The sequence below is a fragment of the Mustela nigripes genome, chromosome 13 (genome assembly GCF_022355385.1).
Source record: "Mustela nigripes isolate SB6536 chromosome 13, MUSNIG.SB6536, whole genome shotgun sequence".
NCBI classification, from domain to species: Eukaryota; Metazoa; Chordata; class Mammalia; order Carnivora; family Mustelidae; genus Mustela; species Mustela nigripes.
The window spans coordinates 21,685,523-21,712,325 of NC_081569.1; the positions used below are offsets into that span (position 1 = coordinate 21,685,523).

At 41.2% G+C, this 26,803-nt stretch overlaps 1 protein-coding gene across 1 annotated transcript in view; it reads left to right on the forward strand.

Moving 5' to 3' along the window:
- CHRNA7 (cholinergic receptor nicotinic alpha 7 subunit) overlaps positions 1-26,803 on the forward strand; it is a 117,322-nt gene that overhangs the window by 59,335 nt on the left and 31,184 nt on the right. Inside the window, exon 4 of the mRNA XM_059418485.1 lies at positions 6,223-6,332. Within this exon, the coding sequence (XP_059274468.1) occupies positions 6,223-6,332 (110 nt within the window). The remainder of the gene's footprint in view (positions 1-6,222; positions 6,333-26,803) is intronic.

Genomic DNA, 26,803 nt, shown 5'->3' on the forward strand with positions numbered 1-26,803 from the left:
TATTCTGGAGCATGTTCTCTTCTACAAGAGAAGAATGTGTATCCTGTTGCTTTGGGATGGAATGCTCTGAATATATCTGTGATGTCCATCTGGTCCAGTGTGTCATTTAAAGCCTTTATTTCCTTGTTGATCTTTTGCTTAGATGATCTGTCCATTTCAGTAAGGGGCCTCTTAATGTCTCCTACTATTATTGTATTATTGTCATGTTTGCTTGATTTTGTTATTAATTGGTTTATATAATTACTCCCATGTTAGGGGCATGGATATTTAAAATTTTTAGATCTTATTGCTGGACAGACTCTTTAAGTGTGATATAGCATCCTTCCTCATCTCTCATAATCTTTGGCTTAAAGTCTAATCTATCTGATAAAAGGATTGCCATCCCAACTTCATTTTAATGTCTGTTAACACGGTGAATTGTTTTCTACCCCATCGCTTTAAATCTGGAAGTGTTTTTGAGTTTAAAATGAGTTTCTTATAAACAGCATATCTATAGGTCTTGTTTTTTTATCCATTTGATACTCTGTGTCTTTGAATGGGATATTTAGCCCATTTACATTCAGGGTAACTATCAAAGGATATGAACTTAGTTTCATTGTATTGCCTGTAAGGTGACTGTTACTGTATATTGTCTCTGTTCCTTTCTGGTCTGTTACTTTTAGGTCCTCTCTTTGCTTAGAAGACCACTTTTAATATTTCCTGTAGGGCTGGTTTAGTGTTTGCAAATTCTTTTAATTTTTGTTTATCCTGGAAACTTTATATCTCTCCTTCTATTTTCAGGGACAATCTAGCTGGATATAGTATTCTTGCCTGAATATTTTTCTCATTTAGTGCTCTGTATATATCATGCCAGTCCTTTCTGGCTTTCCATGTCTCTGTGGATAGGTCTGCTGCCAGCCTAACATTTCTAAGATTGTATGTTACAGACCTCTTGTCCCAATCTTCTTTCAGGATTTTCTCTTTGTCACTGAGACTTGTAAGTTTTACTATTAGATGATGGAGTGTGGATTTTGAGGGGGGTTCTCTGTGCCTCCTGGATTTTGATGCTTGTTCCTATGCCATATTAGGGAAATTCTTTACTATAATTTGCTCCAATACACCCTCCTTCTGCTGATCTCTCTCTTTCTCTTCTTCTGAGATCCCAGTTATTCCAATATTGTTTTGTCTTATGGTATTGTAAAGTTTTATAGGAGAGATAAAATGACACCAGGCGAGGTAGGCACAAGGCAAGATTTATTAAAGGCACTCTCCGGCGAAGTTTCAGGGCTCAAGAAAAGAGGGGCCAGGAATGTTGCACAGGAAGGAGGTGTGAACCCTCAGGCGAGGTTCCATGATCTGGAAAGCAGAGTTGGGGAAGTCACGCTGGGAGGGAGGCAGTGGGGGTCTTTTATCGGGCCAAGGCAGGGCATGGGCTCACATCCATATATGGTAGGGTGTTTGATGATCGGAGGCATCCTGATACTTCTGTTTCCTGCATTGGTATCAGGTTACCTATGGAGATGTGACCTGGACATACATCCTTTTGGCAGGAGGGTCAAGGGTTGAGGAATAGGGGGAGGGGGCTGGAAGATGGCTCCCCCAGCGGTCATTTCTATTATTCCTCCTGCATTCCCGGGCTGCTGACCCAACAGGTATCACTTATCTTTTGAAGTCTCCCCTCATGGTCCAGTAGTTGTTTGTCTCTCTTTTGCCTAGCTTCTTTATTCTCCAGCATTTGGTTTTCTATAACACTAATTCTATCTTCTGCCTCATATATCTGAGCAGTAAGAGCCTCCATTTTTTATTATACTTCAATAATAGCTTTTTTGATATCAACTTTGTTAGACTTTAGTTCTTTTATATCTCCAGAAAGGACTTTTATTTCTCCAGAAAGGGTTTCTCTAATATCTTCCATGCTTTTTTAGAGCCCAGCTAGCACCTTGATAATCGTCATTCTGAACTCTAGTTCTGACATATTGCTAATGTCCATATTGATTAGATCCCTAGCTGTTCCTGCCTCTAGTTATTCTTCTTCTAATTCTTTTCTTTTTTTTTTTTTTGTGGTGAATTTTTTTGCCTTGTCGTTTTATCCAGGTAAGAATAGAAGAATGAGAGAACAAAATACTGAAAATGGTAGCAAAGACCCCAGAAAAATAAGATGCTAACCAAATCAGAAGAGACACAAAACAAGGGGGAGGAGAAAAGGGGCAAAATGAAAAAATAAAAAAATAAATAAAATTATATATATATTAGACTGGTGAATAGAACAGAGCCACCCACTTAATTTTGGGTGTATTTTGGTCTCTTAGAAGAAACTACCTCCCAAAATTTAAAGAAAGAAAAACTTAAATATATATGAAAATAAGGGTAAAGACGATGAAGGGATGGAATATGACTATACAGATGAAAATTTTAAAAGATTCTAAAAAAGGGGGGCACCTGGGTGGCTCAGTGGGTTAAGCCTCTGCCTTCTGCTAAGGTCATGATCCCAGGATCCTGGGATCGAGCCTTGTATCAGGCTCTCTACTCAGCAGGGAGCCTGCTTCCTCCTCTCTCTTTGCCTGCTTCTCTGCCTACTTGTGATCTCTGTCTGTCAAATAAATAAATAAAATTTAAAAAAAAAGATTCTAAAAAAGGAATTGATAAGAAGTTATTTGGAAAAAAAAGAGGAGAAAATGTGATCAGATTGGAGACTAGAACAAATCTGTGCACTCGATTTTGGGTATATTTTGATCTATTAGAAAATATGTCCAAATTTTTAAGAAAAAAATATCTATACATATACAGTAAATAAGGTTAAATACAATGAAGGGATAAAATATGACTATACTAATGAAAATTTATGGAGTCAGATGTGCTACCATTGCACTATGAGGTCACTACCAATGAAAATTTAAAAAGTTTTTTTAAAAAAGGTATTTATAAGATAAAATAGTTAAAAAATGTTAAAATAGGAAAGAAGAAAAGTTAAAAACATAAAACAAGAAAATAATAAAATTTAAAAAATTTATCTTTGAAAGACAAAAGGATCATGGGGGGAAGCCATGAATTCTATGTATTGCTTTCCTCTAGCTCTGGAGTTCCACAGTTCTCACTGATTAGCAAACTTGGTCTTGGCTGGATGTTCTTGCTGATCTGGGGAAGGGGCCTCTTGCAGTGATTCTCAGATGTCTTTGCCTGAGGTGGAATTGCACTGCCCTTGATATTGCCAGGGGCCAGGCTAAGTAATCTGCTCGGGTTCACTCTAGGTAGGTTTTGTTCCCTGAATGCTTTCCATACAGCTTTGGAGGATGAGAATGAATATGGCAGCCTTTCAGTCTCCTGTCCAGAGGAGCCAAGAACTCAGGGCCCCACTCCTCAGTGTGCCCTCAGAGAAAAGCAGTTAATCCCTCCTGTCTCCCTGGTCTCTAGCCATCCAGCACTGTGCTCATCCAGCCTGTGACGTGCATTTCTATATCTGGTGCACAGCCCTGTTTGGAGACTCCAAATCCAGCAGATTCCTGCAGCATGCTCCCGCGTCGCTTCTCCCAGAGGAGGAAGAAGGAGAGGTCTCTGGATCTGCCACTTGTGGGGTCCCCACTCGAAGAACAGTGGCCCAACTCTGCCTCAGACCACAGTTTAAGGTAGCCCTGAGCTGAGAGCCCACTGCTCAGCTCCATCTCTGTAGCCAGCTTCATCACTCTGATACCTAGGAACTCTGCCACACTCAGGTCTTTCTGTGACCCCATGGGTCCTGAGACCACACTGTCCCTCCAAGGGCTCCACCCTTTGCTTAGCCTCTGGAGCGATATCCCTCAGTGGAGCAGACTTCTAAAAGTTCCAATTTTGTGCTCTGCTGCTCTCTCACTTCCTGGGAGCTGGCCCCTTCCCCTGCGGTCCTTGTTTCTATCGCTTTGGATTCACTTCTCCACATGTCCTACTTTCCAGAAAGTGGTCGATTTTCTGTTCCAAGAATTGCTGCTCTTCTTCTCTTCTATCTCTTGTTGAGTTTGTAGGTGTTCAGAATGGTCTGATAACTAGGTAGCTGAACTCCTGGGACCTGATGATATTTCAGTCTGCTACTCCTCCACCATCTTGCTTCCTTCTATATCCTGATCACTCTTCTTGAAGTCAAACAATGCAGCCCTGAGTCTTGACCCAGTGATTGAAAGAAAGGATGTTGCTTCTCTGTGCTCCAGTCTCCTCTTGTAAATAGGAATAGTTGTCATGCTAGTATTCCTGGATCATGGCCAGCGAGGTGTACACATGACTTGAAACAAACAAGATGGTCAGGATATATGCCTACAGGACACATGCAGCTAAGATCATGATTCGGGTAGGGGGAGATTGCTGGGGAGGTAGCCAAGAGCTCACACATGGTGCCATCAGAAGAGGCTGAGCTTTGACCAACCAACCAAGCACTCCCACTCCCTGCCTTACCTCCCTGCTCTGCTCCTCATTTCAGCAGGCTGGGGAGATGGGTATTTTCTTCCCATGCACATCTTCATTCTGGGAGCCATGTGACCCTCATTAACATAGTGAGAGTAACAGGCTATGCAATAATGAGTCACCAACCCAGAGAAGCATCCCAGGGTAAGATGAGATTCTAGTAAGGAAATCACAGGTGTTGGGTATGAACGGGCTCATCACCAGGACAAAGGAGGAAAAAGAATGGTGCCCTGGGCCGGTGGCTACAGAGATGGAGCAGTCTGGAGCAAACACAGTTTGTTGATGCCCAGGGATTCCTGCAAACCAGCTTTACCAAGACTGGCCCTCTGGGAACTTTCCTTCCCCTCTCCTCCACCAACCACCCACATCAATTAGAACTAACGGTGGGGTGGCTTTCTATCCTAAATAACCCCAGGTGATTCTCCAGCACATTATGCATTGACAAATCTTCATTCTCAGAGGCTCCTGGCTGTCAAGTGACATTACTCTCCCAGCTATTCCCTCTCATCTGACTTCAGATGGTCCCAGAAGTGGGACCACCTTTCCAGATACTTACCTGTCCTCTCCAGAGGATGCAGGGATCTCTGGGACATGCTCTGTGATCCACTACCACTTGGCTGCAATTCACAAATCTCAACAGCTTTGAAAATTAAAGGACTTTTGTCTCCCTTGATGTTGTTTTTGTAACTCTGCATCAGACTCATGGAGTTTAAAAATCAAACTGAAATAGATATGCAGTGAAGGCATTTATTTTTCTGACTTAGTATCAGTATGCATGTTTTTCAGCAGAAATAATGATAAGTTTGATTATGGGAGTTGCCTTGGTCCCAGCTGGAAGTGTTGTATCAGATACCTTTCTAAGTCTGAGAAGGTCTGAGCTCCAGGGAGACTGGGTACAGGATGGGGCGTTTGCTTGGGTCTTCTCTGATTATGGCACATTTATAGGAGCTGCTGAGTCCAAATGGGCTAGCTCAGCAACCCTGGCTTGGTGGTGCTCTTTGCATATAGCAGCTGCCTGTGGGATCCTTCCTGACCAGTCTTTATAGAGCTAGTGGACTCCAGGTAGGACCTGGGGTATGTGGTCCTGGACAAGGGACCCCAGGCATGGGCCTTCCTCTGGCAGAGGTCACTCAAGAACCAATTTAAGGCCTGGCCCCAAGGAGATGCACCTGTGCTGGTGTGTTTAGGACTATTTCTTGAGTCCTCATCTGCACACTTGTACTGATACAGTGTTTTACCACCAAGGCCAAGTGTTTGTATTTTTCGGTTGTGACATCAGAAGCACTATTCCTGCATGAGAATACAGACTCCAGTCCAAAAACAGCCCCCCATTAGAAGGTTCTGAGAGGTTCCCCAGCAGCTGCACAAAATTGTTTCATGGAAATAAATATTCTCCTTTTTTCCAGCTCAGTTCGTATTCCAGTTGAAGTAAGTGAATTTATTTTTCCCAAGTGTCCTTTCAGTGGAGAACTTTGAAAGCAGAACAGTCACTCATTTGGCTAGAAAAACCCCATCTGCTGTGGGAGGGAAAGGCTTGAGGGCATGCAGTGGACCAGAATTAACTTTACTGCTACCGTCTGAATGTAATCATGGTGACAGCAGAATCTTAAATGTGATTTTTTTGTGCTATTGATGGTCATTTTGGAAGAGATTATTTAATTCTCAGTTTCCTTATATTTTGTAGATAACAATTAAATTATGTAAATAAGTATCTGGATCTCGTTTTGGCTCTAAGTGTATCTAATAATCTTGTAGAAGAAATATAAGTAGGCAGGGAAGCAAAGTGCTGCTAATGTCATTGTATCTGTGTGTCAGTCTTGGACAGATCACTATTTACAATGGAATATGTCAGAATATCCGGGTGTGAAGACTGTCCGTTTCCCAGATGGCCTGATTTGGAAGCCAGACATTCTTCTCTATAACAGGTAAGCATGCTGGACAAAAGGAAAAATGATTTTATTCTTGCATATATGTAATAACCAAGCATATTTACATATTTTATAGAAACACTGGATACATTATCTGTATTGAGATCATTGCTGTCCATGATGCTTTGTGAATGCCCAGGCCTTTGATCAGCCTTCTGCCCGCCCCCCGCCATGTTCTCTGCTGTGGCATGCAGGCTTGTATTACTTACTACTCTCCCTATGATGACCATGTCTCTAGGACTGTGCATGATAGATACATACATACTTTTGTACATATTGGCACTGAGGCATTTTTGCATGTGGAAGTAACCTTTGCACCTGAATGGCAGCATTATGGTCACAGCATAAGTTGCTGGCCAATGGCGTGCATGACTGGAATCTACTCTTTGGACCCAGGTCCTCATTGGGTGCGTTCCCCAACGTGCATTGGGAGAGTCCCACTGTGTGTAGCTGGGTGCATGAGATCGTCATCTCTAGCTGTGCTTGGAAGCTTGTGATACAGGTCGAGTGACAGAAGGCACATAACAGTCCTATTCTAATAGTCCTCCTGCTCCTGAGGTCAAGAAATGAGGGATTCATTAGTAATCCAAGACATTCTGATTTGTAGACTAGATGCCCAAAAGCCAAGTATTCAGGCAGAGTAAATTTCTAGAAGCACAAAATTTTGGGCTAAGCTACATGATCAAAATAGGGATCCAGAACATCTCTTTCCAGTGTAGAATATGATAATGAATTTAATGTAAAAGAAAGATGTTTCCTAGTGGGAACTGCTGCCTTTGGTCCTACCTGGAAAAGAAGGAAGCCCCATGCCTTCCTGAATTAGGAAACAGTGTGACCAATGTGACCATTGAAATCAAAGGCCCTTGCCTTTGATTTCCACAGAGTGGTTCTGGGACCAGCTGATATGTTTGTCCTATATTGACTGCTTCCAGGAGGCTGGATGATTCTTATCTTGTATCAGCTATTAATTTGCTGGAGATTACATTTCATTTGAATTATTGGGACTGTTTTTAGAAGAATATTATCCCTTCCTGATTTGCTGCCAGACTTCAGCTCCTTAAATTAGTTCCAATACCTGAGTTTTGCAACATGTCTAAAGTCAGAGTACGTGGTCCCCTATGGAGTAGGTGAAGCACATGAAATCCTATGGCTCATCTTTTGGGTCCTCAGTGTCCCAGGACTGCCATAAGAAAATACCACAGACTGAGTGACCAGAACAACAAGAATTTGTTTTCTCACAGAATTGTTTTTTTGTTTTTGTTTTGTTTTGTTTTGTTTTGTTTTAAGATTTATTTAACAGAGAGAGAGAGAGATTACAAACAGGCAGAGAGAGAGGGGGAAGCAGACTCTCTGCTGAGGAGAGAGCCCGACATAGGACTCGATCCCAGGACCCTGAGACCATGACTGAGCTGAAGGCAGAGGCTTAACCCACTGAGCCACCCAGGTGCCCTCAGAAATGTCTTTTATTTTGGAGCCTGGAAGCCCAAGATTATGGTGTCAGCAGGTTTCCTTCTTCTGAGGCTCCTCTCCTGTAACTTGTAGATGTCCTTCTTCTCCCTCTGTCTTCATATGGCCCTCCCTCTGTGCATGTCTGTGCTCTGTGATCTCTTGTGAGGACAACTATCATACTGGATTAGGGCCCACTCTAATGACCTCATTTTAACTTAGCTTCCTCTTTAAAGACTGTCCAAATACAGTCACGTACTGAGGTACTTCAGCATAGGACCTAGGACTTCAGCGTGTGAATTTGAAGGAAACACAATTCAGCCCCTAACAGGGGCACTGCAGTTGACTCCTTAAGGACAACGAGTCAGGACTGGAGAAGTCCGAGTTGGAATCTTAGCTGTAATGTTTACTGTGTGTACAACTGTGAAGTCTCAGACTCCTGCTTTGCAGAACGGGGGAGATGCCAGCTTCACAGAATTTGGAAGGGATCACTCTGTGGATGTACCTAGCATGCCCGGTGTGGTACTTGGCAAAGACTGAATGGCAGTGCATTTACAGAGATGGTAATGAGGATTTCCGCGTAGAGTAAGAGGGTATGGCAATGCAGAAGGAAATGTCTGTACGGGTTTTGCATTGTGCCTAACTTAGTTCTTTTTTATTTGAAGTCAAGAATAAATATTACAATGTGGTAGAATCTTTTCTTTTTATAAAGATTTTTATTTATTTATTTGACAGAGAGATCACAAGTAAGAACGAGGCAGTTAGAGAGAGAGGAGGAAGCAGGCTTCCCACTGAGCAAGGAGCCCGATTTGGGACTTGATCCCAGGGCCCTAAGATCGTGACCTGAGCCAAAGGCAGAGGCTTAACCCACTGAGCCACCCAGGTGCCCCGGTAGAATCTTAATAAGGCCCTAGAGATGGTTCTTATGGTTTATATGGAGGGCCTCAAACCCTAATAAATAAAATGTTTGATGATTCTAATGTTCTGGATAATGAAGAGTTACCAAGAATTCTATATAAACTGAATTTCAAGGAGCAAAGGAAAAGTCTCCACCTGCCATCACCAGGGAGCAGGCCCTCAGAAATAATGCTTCCCCCCATATGTCTGACCCAACCAATGGCCCCAGAAACCCTTTCCTCTCAGTTTCCCCTTGAGCTCTAAATAACTATCTTTTTTTTTTTTTTTTTTTTCCCTCTTTTCCCCACCTCCCTGCTGGCCACATTCATAGTTTCCTCCCATAGAATCTGTAGAGGCTGCCTCCTCTTCAGCTTCAGTTTTTCTGAGAAACGGGAGGTAGAGCCCCGTTTCTGAAGTAATTGTTAAATGTACGGCTTGCATGCCCACACAAACATGTTGTAGCATAAGCAGGCTACAGAATATATTTTAAGCCTGTCATAGACACAGTGTCATTTATCCTTTGCTGTTTGACAGACTACCCTGAACTTGGTGTCTTAAAAAATTGTGGACATGTTACTTCTCACCAGGCTATGGACGGACTGGATCCCTGTGGTTGCCTGTCTCTGCACGTGAAATGTCGGCAGGAAGCAGGGGCCTGGGGCTCAGACAGGCTGGAATGTGGAGGGCCGCAGCACCATGGCTGGCAGGGATGGCAGCTGCCGGTGGGAGCTCAGCTGGGGCTGTCACCTCTGCCGCCTCAGCTTCCTTTTAAAAATCTTTTCCACTTGGTATGGGCATCCCCCAGTGGGGTGCTTGAAGAGGAAGGAAGTGAGGGCCACGAGGCTCTGTAGGGACTGATCATATAAGAACCCCAGAATAGCCCCTTCACTACACCCTGTTGGGCAGAGTAGCCAAGGGCTCAGCTTGGATCAGGGGAGCAGAAGTCAACCTCACCAGGGCACGCAGGGAGGGAGGGAAAGGAAGACAAAGGTATGCTGGGCTCTGTGGAAGGGACGTGGTGAAGCATGAAGGCCAGATCCGATGGTTGTGGGGGGAGGGGATGAAGAACCAAAACAGACACGTGTAAGGAAGGAGGCCTCCGTTCAGGGCACCCTGGAGGGACCTGTAGAAGGGAGAGAGTGCACAGGGAGGCAAGCAGAGAGAGCTTCCCAACATCCTCTCATCCCCTGACTCCATTCACTGGCTTACCTCTGCTGTCCGGACAGAAGTCACAAGGCCTGGCCAGCAGGCGGGAGTGGCCCAGCCCATCCCCTCCAGCTGCCTCTTAACACGTGCTGCTCCCTAGCTAGAAGTTTGTCTTCTAGCTCCTTGGTGTGTCTGGACTCTCCCACTACAGGACATCTCTCTGAGCTCCCCTCTTGACATGGTCACCCTTCTGTCCTCCCTCGGACCTCAGCTTGATGCCCTATCCCACGGAGTCCCTGGTGTGTGTCTCTCTGTCACGCTCTGTCACAGAAAGAGGCCCTGCCGCCCATAGCACATGGGGTCTAGAGGGTGGTTAATACATATTTGTGCACAGGCAGGATAGAAGGAGGAAGGGAAGATGCAGGAGTTAAGAGGAGCGAGGGAAGGTGATGGAGCCATGTGATGTGGGTGCTGTTAAGAACAGCAGGGAAAGAAGAAAAAGAAATCGTATGGGCAAGCTGGAAAATACGAACCTGTAATGGAGCAAAAAAATGGACACAGGAAGTAGCAAAAACAGGCTTGAATTTAATAGGATCCTGACCTTCTGATATTCCGTTATTAGAGATTTTGAGAGATGTTGAGCTTAATACTTTCTGCCAGCTTCCAGGCACTCCAAATGGTATGTTCCCTCGGTAGGCTTGTGAGATGGTTCATTAACATGTTGTGTTTGCAGGGGGAGCTTTTCCTAAAGGACGGGGGCATACCAGCATTTCTGTGTAAGTCATGGTTTTAAAAGGAGCATTGATTCAGGTTAGGGGAAGCATCACAAACATGTCCATCACGTTTCTTGGTCTATTCTGGTTTGATAATGGAGTCCAAGTGTGAGCCACTAATGGTTTTTGGGATAGAATACATTTTCTGTGCTTTGAAGAGGCTGGGTCACTGCAAAACAGCCATCTCTGCATCATTTCTGGGATAGGATGCTTTATTTCCCTGATGGATGGAGAACAAGTTACAGTGCTGCCAGCCAGCTGGCCGGCTTGCTCTGAGGAGAGGACGGGCGCTGATAAAAGCATCCCTGCCGGATGCTGATCCCAGTAGTTTCTCGGTTGCTTTATTCTGCTTTACTTTAAGCCTGCAGTTCAAGGATTTTTCTGAACACAGCCTTGCTCAAAGTGAGTAGCAATTGTGGATAGCTTTTCATGATTTTCACATTTGGATGGAATGAAAGGCATCCATTATCAGCAGTCGATTCATAGAAGAAAGCCTGAACCGCCGGGACACCTTGGCTTGCCCTGCACTGTGCAATCACAGGCAACTGCCTCCGCCTCTCTGGGCTTCTCCATTCCTGAGCTGCTCAATCAGTTATAATAGTGGAATCTTTGCTGATGAATGTATTTGAAGGTGTTTTTGTTGGCTCTGTATTTTTAGGACAGCATGATGTGTCAACCATCCCTTTCTTACCGCCTGTGCAAAATTGCATTTCCATGTCTGCAGGCTCATGTCTGGCTCAGAGACTCCAGTCCCCTGGCTATAGCCTTCTTTCTGTCATGTATTCCCATAACCCTGTACCTGATAGCAGAGCCTAGGGAAAGGGTGATGTGTGCAGAACAAGCCTGGATGCAGTGTATTCCAGCCCATGAGGGCCAGTAATTGTGTGCTAATCAGTGACTCACCCATGAAATAGAGTTTATTTCCTTTCCAAGTGTCTTTTGTTCCCCCCCAGCAGTCAATCTATGACAAGTATTTCAGCACATGGTTTATTTGGGAGAAGCGAGACAGGGAAGGAAGGAAGCCAATGTAAGATGAATTAAAAAGCAAGCTACTGCTCTGGGCAGTGGGGCCCATTCTCACTGGAAACCTCTGGGCTATTTATCTGCCAGCTGCCCTCTGCCTGTGATAGGTTGACCACTGCTTCCAGGAATGTCACCTCCCTGACACCACCTCTGCTTGCCTGCCCTGTGCAGAGACCGAATGTGAGTTGGTCCTCAAACCTCAAGCCCGGCTGCTGATGCCTGCAATAGGCAGATGTCAGGGCCTTGGGCCTGGGAAGGATGGCTGTCAGTCTGGTCAGCTGCAGTGCAGATGAGTTGCATACTCACGTTTCAGTCGTTGTCACCTTGGCCTGATTGAGGTTCCAGTGCAGTTCCCTCTGTTGTGGAAGGCAGCAGTGATGCAAGTAGGAGGGAGAACACCGTAAGGACTAGGCGGGTTTCTCAGCCAAAGCAGAGAGGAGACAGGCAGGTAGCAAAGGTAACAGAGAAGAGCCAGGACCTATATCCTTGCGAGTGACCTTAGCCCCTCTGTGACCTTCGTGTGTTATCATGGTTTCACATCAGTCTACATATGCAAAGGGATTTTAGGGAGCGAATCTCTTATTCAGTGTTGTCACTGTTAATGCCTCCTGGAGAAGATTAATGAGTTAGTACTCAACAGCCCATGTGCAGTGATGGCTGGTTGTGGGGGGTGGGGCTGGAGGCAGGAGGCCATCACCGAAAGGACATCAGTAGCGGCTCTTAGATGCAGCAGAACTCTCCAGTTGAACAAAGGTAATTTTGCAACTATAGACCTCCCAGCGAAGGAGGTTTTAGGATGTGCTGTTACAGCATTATCTGCTTTATCAAACATTCAGACCTACTCTGGAGGGAGGCTGTTCCTAAGAAGGTATAACAGGAAGAGATTGGAGCAGGCACCTGTTTTCAAGAAGTGAGTGGAACGATCTGATCTATGTGTGCATTTCCAAAACTGTCCTCCGAGCTGTCTGCCCAAACCTCCCCTTTCTTACCCCTGTGCCTTTGATGTTTGTTTTTAATTTGTTCGTTCACTGAACCAATATTTAGTGAAGGCTTATGTGCTGTTATCACACACTGTCTAGGATCTGAGGACACAGCAGCGATCAAGACAGACAGAAATCCCGGCCCTCTAGAGAAAGGGAGAGAGAGAAAAGACGGGAGCACACACGCCAGATTATAGGGGCTCCAAGAACAAGAAAGCAGGGAGAGCAGATAGGGAGTGGTAGAGCCATGGGTAGCATGTGAGGTCAGCAGAAGGTCCAGAGGAGGTGGGGTAACAAGTCATGTGGCATCAGGGAGATGAATGTTCTTGATTGAAAGAATAAGGCCTCTCAGGAAAGGTTATAAAAAAGCCTGCAATGTGAGAGCAAAACAGACAAGAGAAAGATGACCAGGTGGCCTACGGCATGCTGTGTGTGGTCACACGCACCTTCTAGGTTAGCAGAAACTATCTCAAACTCTGTCATGGTCTTTGAACTACTTTCCAACTCTGTACATTCTAGGAAACCGAGAGTAATGCATTTAAATGACTGCAGTGCATAGAGAAGCAAATGGATTTTGTCTCCTGGGCTGATTTTTCCGTTAACAGATCTGATCCCCACTCTTGATTGCCTTTGTATGTGTCTACTTTCTGGATGCTCCTTAGAATTGGTTTTTGACACCTTGCTTCTTCCCTAATTAATTAATGACTTAAGTAAAAATTTTGACACATGTTCACTTTGTATTTTGTGCAAGTGTCATGCTTTTATCTTTGAGAGAATTTACCTTTTTTGATCACTCTCAGATAGGAACATGCCATTTGGGTCTGTCTGGGAACACGAGGGAGAGTGTGGCTGGAGTGCGTGGGTGGAGAAGGGCAGAGACATGATGGGATGTGGCCCAAGTATTCGAGGGCTTGGCTCCTATCAAGAATGAGATGGGAGAGGCTCTCATCCTTTTTGTAGAATTTAATTTCTTTCTTTCTCTGGATAATTGTCAAAATACTTATTCATATTCTCCTTCTGACTCCTCCTTCTGCCACCAGATGGTTCCCATCCCATGGTTATTTTGTCCAGAAGTTACCTGTTCTCTGCTTGCACACTGCTCCCAGCCGATGGCAGAGGATGTGTTTTGCTTCTGTTTCCTCTAGCTTTTTGGCCATGCTGAGTGGGGGAGGGCCCATGAACACATGCCGTCATTCAGCCACTGTTAGCCCACATACTTGTCTGCCTCAAGCTGACTCAGAGGCCAGCCTGTCTGCACTGGACATCACAGACTGTCCCTGCTGGACCTTTAGCACCTCTGCCTGGTCCTATTCTTTCTGCAAAGGGCTGGATGACTTCAAAGTCAGTCTTTCGCATCCATATTTCTCAGGACAAGAAACTGTACCCAGAGAGCTTTAGTCACTTGCCCAGAGTGACCCAGCAGTGTGTGCCCAATGCCATAGTCTGATGTACCTCAGGCTGGCCTGCCTCTGGTCAGGCCAGAGATCCTTTATTTTTCTACAAGTTAGACAAAACAAAATAATTCCTCTCTCCCTCCCTCTGAGTTGACTCTACTTTTAGACCTTCGCTGGGCCTCTCTTTTGTCTTTCATTCTGGAAAGGTGAGTCTGTCTCTTCCCACTCTCAGAGCATGTGACATCCAACTTTTCTTTCACCAAATCCCTTGCCAGCTAGAGTGGGATGACAAAATGCAAACCACTGTGCAAGGGTTTGAGCAGAATTTCAAACAGAGGGCCAGGTGCTGCAGCGATTGGAGTTTGCTAGGGAGGGCTTTGCATCCAGATGGCCCAGGCCAACGGTCTTTCTGCCTTTGGCACAGGGCCAGTCCACTAGCGCCCACCCCCTCCCTGCACCCTGAGGGCCTGTGAGACTGATTGAGTCCAAGAGCGTGGCTTTTGGAGATGAGCTTATTGATCTTAGTGACATTGGACACAGAGCCAACATGGTTGTAAGGGTCTGTGTAATAAATATGTGAGACAGGAATTCGATGGGAAGTTCAGTCATCATCATGAGCTGCCTGAGGAAGGGGCGGGGCAGGTAGCACAGTGGTGGTGGGCAAGATCAGCCCTTGCCTGCCCTCCTCAGACTGCTCTGGGGATCCCTGCAAATTTCCACTGCCCTCTGCCCAGGACTGTGCTCAAGGCTGCCTGCATGGAGCAGCACATAGGGGTTTGTGAGTCACAGGAAGAGATGTATGGGAGAAAAACTGGTCTTCCCCAGCAAGCCCTCACAACCTCCTCTACAGAGTGTGGGGCCCTAGCTGACTGTGCCCCATGGAGTATATCAGAGTGTATGGAAACCTGGAGGGGCCGAGACTTTACTTGTCTGATGTGGCTGATGCTATCAGTTCAGCTCTGGAGGATTTTCTGAGGACCTACTAGGTGTGAGATTCTGTGCTTCTAAAAGGACACACATTCAGTGACCTGAAGGCACTTGTAATCAGGCAAAAAAAGCACTTTACCCTAGGTGGTCTCATCTGATTTGATCTCATCAAATTACTATCCCCAGTTCATCTGTTTCTGAGATTAAACGGCCTGTTCACACAGAACCACAGCCTTGACTCCAAACCCTTTTGCTTTTTGCAATGCTTGACACCTTCTTCCTGGTGTTGACAAAGGCTCAACGGATCGTCTTTCAGAGGAGAAATGATGTATCCGGGATCCGGCATCTTAGAAGGATCTGGAAGACCGAAAGCCTCATCCAGAGGCAGGAGAGGAGTACTTGTCTGTGGGAAGGTGGCTGTACCAGATCTGTCTACCTGGGAGCCTGGGACAGGCCTGAGTTCAGTTTTCTGTCCTGGCACAGCTATTAATAATGCTTCATTTCACTTCTAAGAGTAACTCAGTTTAGACCATAATTTAAGTGGTCGCCTCACTTTGGGACAGTGTCTATCTGCTTAGAGAGGACAGTTAGATTAAGACATGGGAGCCAAGATATATGGCATTTTCATGAGAAAATAAGAATTAGGCCATGGCATGCAGAGGGCTCTTGAGGAAGTGATGGGAGTCAAACTTGGAAGGAAGCAAATGTTGCAGGATTTGCTTTTAATGCAAAGGAGGGGATGAAGATAAGATAGTAAGGTCAGGATGAACTACAATGAGGAGTTCAGATCAGTCTGGCCAGGCTTCTCCTCTGGGACTGTCCCTGCCTTGGCCACTGTGGACCATGGAGGAACTTGCTGTTTCTAAGCAACATGGCCCATAGAAAATCAGGTTTAACACTCTCCTTCCTCCTCACTGGCCAGTGATCTCTGTCAGGGAGGCCATGTTCTGTCCACATGTTTTATCCCCAAAAGTTAGTGTGGCAAATAGCACTAGACAGCATCAAATTACTGTGAGTAGTTGCACTACTGGAGCCATTAGGTGGGTCCATTAGGGAGTGGCTGGAGCCCAGAGTTTGGGTAATGGCACTGGAACTCACACTGTCTGGATTGACCGATTGCTCTCCCCAACACCAAACACATACCTACCTACCTACCTACCTACCTATAAACATACATGAATTTTGGTTGTTTGGGGTGGGGGTGTTGGGTATGGGTCCTAAAATATACATGGTGTAGCCTGAAAAACAAATTAACCTAGAGATTGTCATTCTCTTTTCTATAGTACTTTCCATACCAATCTCTCATGAAGGATTATTCAATTTAAATTATTCAAGTTGTCTTTTAGCATGATGTATGGTCTTTTATTTAAAATAAATTTTCATTCTTAGTAAATCAGATCTATTTTGTTTTTATTGTTTTTTTTTATGTGTCTTCTAAGACTTTGGGATTCCATGCCAACAGATGACATGTGCATTCTATTATAGTTTCTTTTAATACTTTAAGAAGTTTGTACTGAGCTAAACTGACTGCTAAAGTAAACCAAGAGAAGATTTTTTTATGTTGTGGGTTTTTTTTTTTTTTTTCCCTGAAATTTTCCTGTATGGTATGAGGTCAGAGTCTAACATTATTTCACTCTAAAGAATAGGAAATGATTAACATGATTTGGTTGAGCATTCCATCTTTTCCCCAATGTATTGAAATGGGATGGTGTATTTGTCTCTTCATGTACCAATAGCATACTGAATACTAAGTAGGGTAAACAGAAAGAGACTTATGTCTTGAATATCACTTGAAATTTACAAACGTTGAGGATGAAAGGAAAACCTCTCAAAGCTCTCAAAGTGAAAGATCTTTATAACAGGAAAAAAAAAATTGCCTAAGTTAATAGAGCCTTACTTTCTAGTATTAGAGGTAAAATTCTTTTCATAATAAAATATTTTAATAAACTGTACTACCCAGGCAAAAATTAAGGTAGTTTAGAATTTGTGAAGACTTGAGTGATTGACTCAAGGATAGACTGAACAAAATGGGATGAAACCAAAAGAGAGGCAAAAAAGACTGTTGTACAGTCAGCAGTGGTTACCAAAGCAAACATTAGAAGTTATAGCTAAGTTTAAATATTTGATAATATTTTTAAATAAATTAATATGCTGTTAAGTTAGTAGGAATTGAGGCATCGAGGAGTGACGTGGAAGTTCGCTCTACTGTGGTTTGTGTATGAGACAGATAGATGCCCTAGTTAAGTGTACAGGATGGACAAAAAGTACGATTAAATTGATTGGTTATAAATTTTGGTAGATATTAGAGCGACAGACATGGTATAATAACTTCCAAACCACTAGACACAAAACAAAGCAATCAATCAGGATTTTAGAATCTAGTGGTTTGGAAGTTATTATATGCAGAAATGGAAAAATAAGAAACAACATAAGAAAATATGGTAAAATGACAAGAGAAAAGCAGAAATAAGTTAAAATAGTCACTAATCATAAAAATGCAAATAGGTTTACATCCCATAACAATTTCTAACATAAAATAGACTCTCTGATTGGTTTAGAAAAAAAAACAAAAAAACAATCTGAGGGGTTTGAAGTGGCGGGGGGTGGGAGGTTGGGGTATCAGGTGGTGGGTATTAGAGAGGGCACGGATTGCATGGAGCACTGGGTGTGGTGCAAAAACAAGGAATACTATTATGCTGAAAATAAAAACTAAAATTAAAAAAAAAATTAAATAAATAAAAAGATATATGCACCCCAGTAAAAAAGAAAAGAAAAAGAAAACCAAACAAAACTCCAACTGTAGGCTGTACACAGAGGACGAATTTTCATCAAAATGATGCAGCAGAATGAGTAGAAAAGAATTGAAAAAGTTATGTCTGGAAAGTGCCAAGAAAAAAGACACCTGACTTAGCAGTGTTCTTATTCAAGAAATAAAAATCAAAAATAGAATACAAAAGACATGAAAAGGAACAAAATGAATCTTTTTATATTGATTAAAGGCAAAGTTACTGAGTAAACAAAGTGATTATGAGCAGTTATGTAGCAAACAATGTAATTCAAGACATTTGCAGCTAATACTGATGAAGTACGTAGGAGAAGTAGACAAAACCATAATCTCAGGGAAAAAAATTTGTTAATAGGATGAAATAAAATAGTTGATAAGACCGAATCATGAAATACAGAAATTCATACTCAACAAACAAAAAATACTTTGAAACACTTGAAATATTTGCCAAAAATTATTTTTTTTAAAAATTTATTTATTTATTTGAAAGAGAGAGCAAGAGAGGGAACACAACAGGGGAAGTGGGAGAGGGAGAAGCAGGCTTCCCACCAGCAGGGAGCTCGATGTGGGGCCCAATCCCAGGACCCTGGGATCATTACCTGAGCTGAAGGCAGATGCTTAATGACTGAGCCACCCAAGCGCCCCCTGAAATTATTTTTGAACTATAAGTAATATCTAGTGTATTCTAAAAAAGTAGATCTCACATAGCTCGTATTCTCTGATCACATGTTAAAAGATGAATAACAACAGAGGGATTATGATAGGGCATTCTGTGTGCATATGTATCTATAATCTGCACTTTTTTAAAAAAAGACTCTCAAATTAATCTTGGTTTATAGAACCTTTCAAGAAATATCTTTTAAGGAATGAATGACAATGAGAGTGAACATAACAAGACCAGGGAGATATTGTCAAAGCAAAAATTAGAAAAGAAGGAAGTTTGAAATTTAGTTAGTAAGTTTGTACCTCAAAAATTTAGAAAATATTGGGGCACCTGGGTGGCTCGGTGGGTTAAGCCTCTGCCTTCTGCTCAGGTCATAATCTTGGTCCTGGGATAGAGCCCTGCATCAGGCTCTCTGCTCAGCAGGGACCCTGCTTCCCCCTCTCTCTCTTCCTGCCTCTCTGCCTACTTGTGATCTTTCTGTCAAATAAATAAATAAAATCTTTAAAAAAATTAGAAAATCCATACCAGAATAAACCTGAAGAAGGCAGAAGGAATAAATTAGTGAAGGCATAAACAGAAATTATTTTTAAAAGATACAAAACAAATACACATTTAGAGAAAGGAAAAGAACTAAAATTTAGTTCTTTGAAAAATAAACTCCCAATGAAAATATATATCTGGTTGAAATGGGTGATTTTCTAAGGGAATACAAATTACTAAATATACCTAAAGAGAAGAAAATCAGATAGATTTAAAAATACATTAAAAAATGGGAAAAGTAGGCCAAGATTTATATTTTAAAAGATACATTTTTACATTGGACTTTTGCATCTTCAAGAATAGATAAATCTACGTTATATAAATTATTATAGAACATGCATAAAAGATGGAAAATGTATAACACTGATATAAATTAACATGGTAAAGATATCTCAATAGAAGAGAACTATCAATAAATCTTGCATGTGAATATGGATGCTGGTATTCTAAATGAAATGCTGGCAGATAAAATACAGCAGTGCATTAGGTGAAAAAAAACAAATAAATTTTATCCCAGGTATGCAAAGATGGATTAACTTGGTAGACTTGCTAATGGAATTCACTGCATGTCCATGTTGAACAAGGAAACAAAGACAAAATCTCGAATGACAGAAAACTTTTTAAATTCAGCTACAATCCTTGATCAAAACACATTATAAAGGGGCGCCTGGGTGGCTCAGTGGGTTAAAGCCTCTGCCTTCAGCTCAGGTCATGATCCCGGAGTCCTGGGATCGAGCCCCACATCGGGCTCTCTGCTCAGCAGGGAGTCCGCTTCCTCCTCTTTCTCTGCCTGCCTCTCTGCCTACTTGTGATCTCTGTCTGTCAAATAAATAAATAGATGTTAAAAAACACATTATAAACTAAGATTAGAAGAAAACTTTTATAACTGGATAAATATTATCCGCAAGAAAACTCCTGCAGACATAAAGCTAACTGTTGAAAAGTCAGATAAATTCCATCCAAGTTAGAAAGGGAAGATGCCAGATATTCCTGCTGTCAGCGGTCTGCTGGGAGGCCCTAGCCAGAGCAAATTAAAAAATAAGAAATCTAAATATTAAAAAAAAAAGAAATCTAAATATTACAGAGGAAGACATAACACTGCTCCTAGTTGATTATTTACCTAAAAATAGAATTAGCTGACAGATTTTGAGCTAATAAGAGAGTAGAGCAAGGAAGAAGGCAAGATGACAGCTGAGTTACACATCAGCGGATAGCAACATGGAATAAAGGGTCTGGGATAACCCTGAGATACAGAGGAATAAATCTGGTACAAAGGCACCATCCTGTTGTTAGGAAAACTATAAAAATTCACCAAAGCACCTCAAGGGGAGTGAAACAGCCAGAAGTGGCATATGTATTCTTCCTAACCCTCTTCCCCATGTGGCCGCCCAGACATCGGAAGCAGCATGCTGCAGGAAGACTGCTAAGGAAGCTTCCTGGATCAGGCTCGACAACTTTATCTGCAGTCTCTCTGTACTAGGACAAAGGGTCCACAAGGAGACAGATTAGTTTTGAAATTTTTCAGATTGCTCAGCGGTTCTGCCAAAAGAATCTCCTTCAGTACTTTTTAACAATGGAGACTTCCCTTCTACCCACCCCCAGGGCCTGATCCAGCAGGTGTGAAGAAGTACAGCTCAGGACTCTGCTACATAGGGTCCCCAGTCCAAGCTTTGAAAGACTCTGCCTGCTTAGCACTAACACCTGCTTACATTTTTTTAATTAGATGGAAGTTAGCAGGAATTTAGTGCTGGAAGTCTGAATTTCAACTCATACGCTAACCTCAGTTATATTCTTGTCTCCCTCTTGCTGTCCAGAGAAATACCAACTCAATGGTGAATTATACTCATGCCATTGGGGACTATGATAAAAGAACCAATGAGAACTTGATTGTAACCATCTGAGTGTTTCTCTTTGGTACTTACCTACTGAGTGCTTCTCATTTTTCCCTGGGATGCATGCACTAATGCTAGACAGCTTTAGTGAATCATTACAGGATTCCTTACCTATTTTGTAATCAACAAATGTGTTATTATAACATAGTCTTTTGATGTTGTTGGTATGCAGAACATGGTATGGATTCCGTTTTACGGTCTTCCGGATGTTGCCTCTGAAAGACGTCCTAAAGATCGATGGCAGTAGCATCTTTCAGTACCTTCTGACCTTCCAGTAGATGTTGTTACTTTTTGTGTTGTCACTGTTGACCCTTATTTATTATGAAAGCTAACTTCAGATTGAGAGCAAGGTAAAGAAGATCCTCTTCATATTTAAAGACTACCATCAATGGCCATGAAAAAGTAAAAATGCTTAATTTCTGTCTCTCCTTTCCTAAATAGCTAAATTTCACTTTATTATGTCTTCCTTTAGTCCATCTGCTTAATATGCTTTTATGGGATTATAATGACATAATTTTTCAGTTATCATAGATATTTTCTGTTTCCATGGACTTTTCCTAATCATCATTTAAATGGTGACATAGTAGCCCATCGAGAAGGTGTATTTTATTGAACATTGTTGGATATTTTGTAAGTTTCTGACTTTTTCAAATATTTTATTTATTTATTTGACAGAGAGAGACAGCAAGAGAGGGAATACAAGCAGGGGGAGTGGGAGAGGGAGAAGCAGGCTTTCTGCTGAGCAGGGAGCCAGATGTGGGGCTTCATCCCAGGTCCCTGGGATCATGACCTGAACTGAAGGCAGATGCATAATGACTGAGCCACCCAGGCACCCCAAGTTTCTAATTAAAAAAAAAAAATCTACCTTCATTTTGAAATAATTATAGGTTCACAAGAAATTTTTTAAAAGTATACATGGAGGTCTATCTTTCTATCCTGGATAGGACTCAGTGGTATGGATGTACCACGGTCTGCGTAACCATTTATCCATTGAGGAACATTTGGGGTGTTTAAAGTCTTTAGCTGTTATAAGTGCATCTCCTGTGAACATTTGTGTACAGGTTTTAGGTGAACATAAGTTTTTATTTATCTAGTATGAATTAAGTAAGAATGCCATTGTTGGCTTACATAATAAGTGAATAAGTGGATATTTGGTTTTACAAGAAATTGCCATAAATCTTTTTCAGAGTATCTGCATTGTTTACAATCCCCTAACCCCAGAAGTGTATGAGTGACTGAGTTACTCTGTGCCCTTGCCAAGATTTGATGTTATTACTAGTTTTTATTCTGATAAGCATGTAGTGATATCTCATTGTGGTTTTCATTTGCATTTCCATAATGGCTAATGAGGCTGATCTTTGCATGTATTCACTTGTCATCTGTATATTCTCTTAATCAAATTTCTGTTCATGTATTTTTCCCTTCTATTTGGATTGTTGCTTTTTATTATTCATTTAATTTTTACTGTTGAGTTTTGAGAGTCCTTTGTATGTTGTAAATATGAGTCATTTGTTGGACATGTCATGTGAAAAAAGCTTTTGCCATTCTGTGGGTTGTCTTTCCACATTCTTAACAGAGTCTTTCACAGAGCATTTTTTAAAAAACTTAGTGGAATCCAGTTCATCAAATTTTACTTTAATGGATTGTTTTTGGTATCAAATCCAAGGACTCTTAGCTTAGACCCAAGTCCCCAAGATTTTCTCCCAAGCCTTATAGTTTTATGATTTGCATTTCAGTCTCTAATTCATTTTGAGTTAATTATTGAATAACAGGTGAAGCTCAGGTAGAGGGTCATCTTTTTGCTTATGGTTTTCCAATTGCTCCAGCTCCATTTGTTGCAAAGGCTTTATTCCTCCTTTGTGTGTCACACTTTTGTCAAAATCAGCGGGGTGTACTATAGTCCCTTCTTATTCATGGGGGATATTCCGAGTTCCCCAGTGGAGATCTGAATGCCTGAAACCACAGGTAGTACTGAACCCTGAATATGTTTTTTTCCCTTATAGATATATACCTATGATAAAGTTCAATTTATCAATTAGGCACAGTAAGACATTAACAATAATAATAATAAAATAGAACAATTATAACAATATATTGTAATAACAGTTATGTGAATGTGGTCTCTCTATCAAAATACCCTGTTGTACTGTACTTACCCTTCTTGTGATGATGGGAGACAATAAAATGCCTCACTGATAAGATGAAATGAAGTGAATAATGTAGGCATTGTAACATCAACTTAAGATACTATTGACCTTCTTACAGTGCATCAGAAGGAAGATGGTTTGCCTCTGGACTCCGGGTAACTGAAATCACAGAAAGTTAAATCTTGGGTAAGGGCTGGGGGAACTACTGTATTCATGTGGGTGTACACTTGGGTTCTCTGTTCTGTTAGTTTCTTTGTCTGTCTCTCCACGGATACTGTATTGTCTTCCTTGCTTAAGCTTTACAGTAAGACTTAAACATTGAGTATTTTCTGCCACTTCACTCCTCTTTCTTCAAAATTGTTTAAGCTGTTTTAATTCCTTTGCCTGTCTGTATCAATTGGAGAATGACCTTGTCTATGTCTACAAAATAACTTACTGGAATTTTGATAGGAATTTTGTTAAACCTACAGATCATTTTGGGGAGAATTGACATCCTATGTTGAGTCTTCCAATCCATGATTACGGTATGTGTCTCTTATTTAAATCCTCTGCGATTTCTTTTACCCACATTTTGTAATTTTCAGCATAAAAGTCCCATGAATGTCTTGTTAGGTTTATATTCGAGTTTCATTTATTTGAGTGATTATAAATGGTATTGTGTTTTCAGTTTCCATATGTTTATTGCTAGTTTATAGACACATAATATTTTTTTTGTTTTTTTGTTTGTTTGTTTAAAGGTAATCTTGTATCCTCTGATCTTGAACTCGTGTATTCTAAGAGCTGTTTTTTGTTTTTGTTTTTGTTTTTAAGAGACTTCTCGGGATCTTTTTCCTACATAATCGTGTAGATGATTTCTACTGTCATGTCAACCCAAATAGGGACAATTTTCTTTCCTTCTGATCTTTATGCCTTTTTTTCCCTTTATTTTCGAAGTGAGGACTTCCAGTGTTATGTTGAATGAGAGTGATGAAGACAGGTGTCTTTGCTTTGTTCCTGATCTTAGGGGGGAAACATTCAGTCCTTTTACCATGAAATATAATGCTAGCTTAGTTTGTCTTTAGATGTGCTTTATCAGGCTGAGGAAGTTCGTTACTATTCTAGTTTTCTGAAAGTTTTTATTATGGCTAAGTGTTGACTATTATCACTCTATCTTTTCCTACCAGTTGGTATAATCGTGCTGTTTAGGCTCTTAATATGCTTGATTCCACTGATCAGTTTTTAAATACTGAACCAGTTTTGCATCCATGGACTAAACCCCTTTTGGTCATATGTGCAATTACTTAAATATGCAGCTGAATTATATTTGCTAATATTTTATTAAGGGCTTTTTTAATGTCTATTTATGAGGGAATGTAGTTTATAGCTATATTTTTCCTTTTTCTCTTCTTTTCCTTTTTTTTGGGGGGTGGGGTGGGATGGTCCTATCTTTGTGGTTTTAGTTTCAGAATATTAGCCGTTTAAAATGAGTTGATAGACATTCTCTCATCCTCTGCTTCTTGGGAGAGAGTTACAGAGTTAGTATTCATTATTCTTTGATTGCTTGATGAAATTCTCAAGTAAAACCATCAGGATCTAGAGAATTCATTTAAGAATTTTTAAAATTATTAATTTAATTTGTAAAATAGCTTTAGGGCTATTCAGTTTCTTCTTGGCTAAATTTTCTTAGTAAATTTTTAGTAGTTTGTGATTTCCAAGGAATTGGCATATTTCATCTATTGGTCAAATTTATGTGTCAAGAGTTGTTTATAGTATTCCCTTATCACCTTATCATCCTTTCATTGTTATAGAACTTGCAGTGTTATACTCAGATTCCTTCCTGATACTGGTTTGTCAATTTTATTGATCCTTTCAAAGAGGTAGATTTTGCTTCATTGATTTTCCCTATTTTTTTCTCTTTTCACTTTCATTGATTTTTGTTCCTATCTTTATTATTCCATTCCCTCTATTTAGTATGAGTTTATTTTTCTCTTCTTTTTCTAGTTCGTTGAGAGGTAATCCCAGATTATAGAGTTGAGACTTTTTTCTAACGTAAGCAATTTGCTACTATAAATTTCCCTGTCAATTCCTTGTCTACATCTTACAGATTTTGATGTGTGTTTTTTAAATTTTCATTCAGTTCAGTGTATGTTTTGAATTCCCTCTAGACCTCCTCTTCGGCACATAGACTACTTAGAAATATGGTGTTTGAGTCCAAGTGTTTTGAGACATTTCCTGTTGTTTCTAATTTGATTCTGTTGAAGGCACATATTATGTTCTATATAGTTTCAATTCTGATAAATGCTGTCAAGCTTTGTCCGATGGTTCAGGATACAGACTTAGTATACCTTCCGGAGAGTATTGAAAAGAATGTGTTGGGGCACTTAGGTGGCTCAGATGGTTAAGCATCTTACTTTGACTTGGGTCTTGATCTCCGGGTCGTGGGATCGATCCCCACATCAGGTTCCCTTTTCATCCAGGAGTCTGCTTTTCCCTCTGCCACTCCCTCTGCTCATATTCTCTCTATCTTTCTCTCTCTCTCAAATGAATAACTAAAATCTTAAAAAAAAAAAATGAATAAAGAGAGTGTGCTTTTACTGTTGGGGGAAGGGTTTTCTCTCCATTAAGTCCTTTTGGTTGAGGGTGTGTTAAGTTCTTTTGTATCCTTGCTGATTTTTATGTCTATTTGTTCTGTCTTCCATTGTTGAGGGAGGAGTGTTGAAGTCTCCAGCTATAACTGTGGGTTTGTCTCTTCCTTTTTTTCACTTCTATCTGGTTTTGGTTCACATATTCTACAACTTGTTTGTGGGAAAGATTACATATGATTATGTAAGTTTATGTATGATTACGTAAGATTACGTATGATTACGAATGATTACGTTGTCTTTTGGTGGATTGAACCCTCATCGATGTGTATATTTATTCTGTCCTTTGTAATTTTCTTTTCTCTAGCGTCTACTTTATCTCATAATAACATGGTAATTCTTGCTTTTTTGGATATTATTTTCTTGCTATATACAATTTGGTTGGAAATCTGGAGTCCTCACTTAGCCGTTGCTGATGGGGTTGGTAATGGTATATTATTTTCTTCTTTGGTGTTAAGCTGATACACGGATATTGTCTAAAACTTTTCTGTCTCTCTGCTACCCTTCTGGTCACTGGGCTAGATAGAGCAGGCTTTTCTTGGGGCATTATTTTTTTTTTCTTTTGATCTATGCCTATTGGTGCTTCTCAACTACCCAGTTTGGAATTTGGGGAGACAAATGGAGCATGCAGGGACCTCATGTCATTCCTTCTGCCTTCTTCTCTGCACTTATCTCCTTATGTTTATTTATATATTATATTAAGAGTTTTTAGTTATAATTAATAGAGAGAATGATGGATTAGCCAACTTGAGCTGCCATAACAAAGTGCTATATGTTGGATGTTGTGTTTCTTTTTGTTTTGTTTTGTTTTGTTTTCTTTTTTGTAACAAAGTAGATAATATTTTTAGAGAGCTAAATCCTCAAGCCATGAAAGTTTTTTTCTTATTTATTTATATACTGTGCTCCTCCCAAGAAGCATTCAAAGTGATTTTAATGGATACATACAAATGGAGACTTTTACTTCTCACAGTTCTGGAAGTCCAAGATCAAGGAGCGAGCCAATTTGTTTCCTGCTGATAGCTTTCTTCCTGGCTTGTAGATTGCTGCCTTCTCATGTCCTCAAATGGCATATATAAAAAGTATGGGGGAAGGGAAATGGAAAGAGAGAAGTCTCCTTCCTCTTATAAGGCTGCCAGTCCTGTAGGACTAGGGCCTCATCCTTATGACTTCATTTAACTAATTACCTCCTTTAAGCCTTTAAGCTCTATCTTCAAATACAGTCACTCTGGGGTT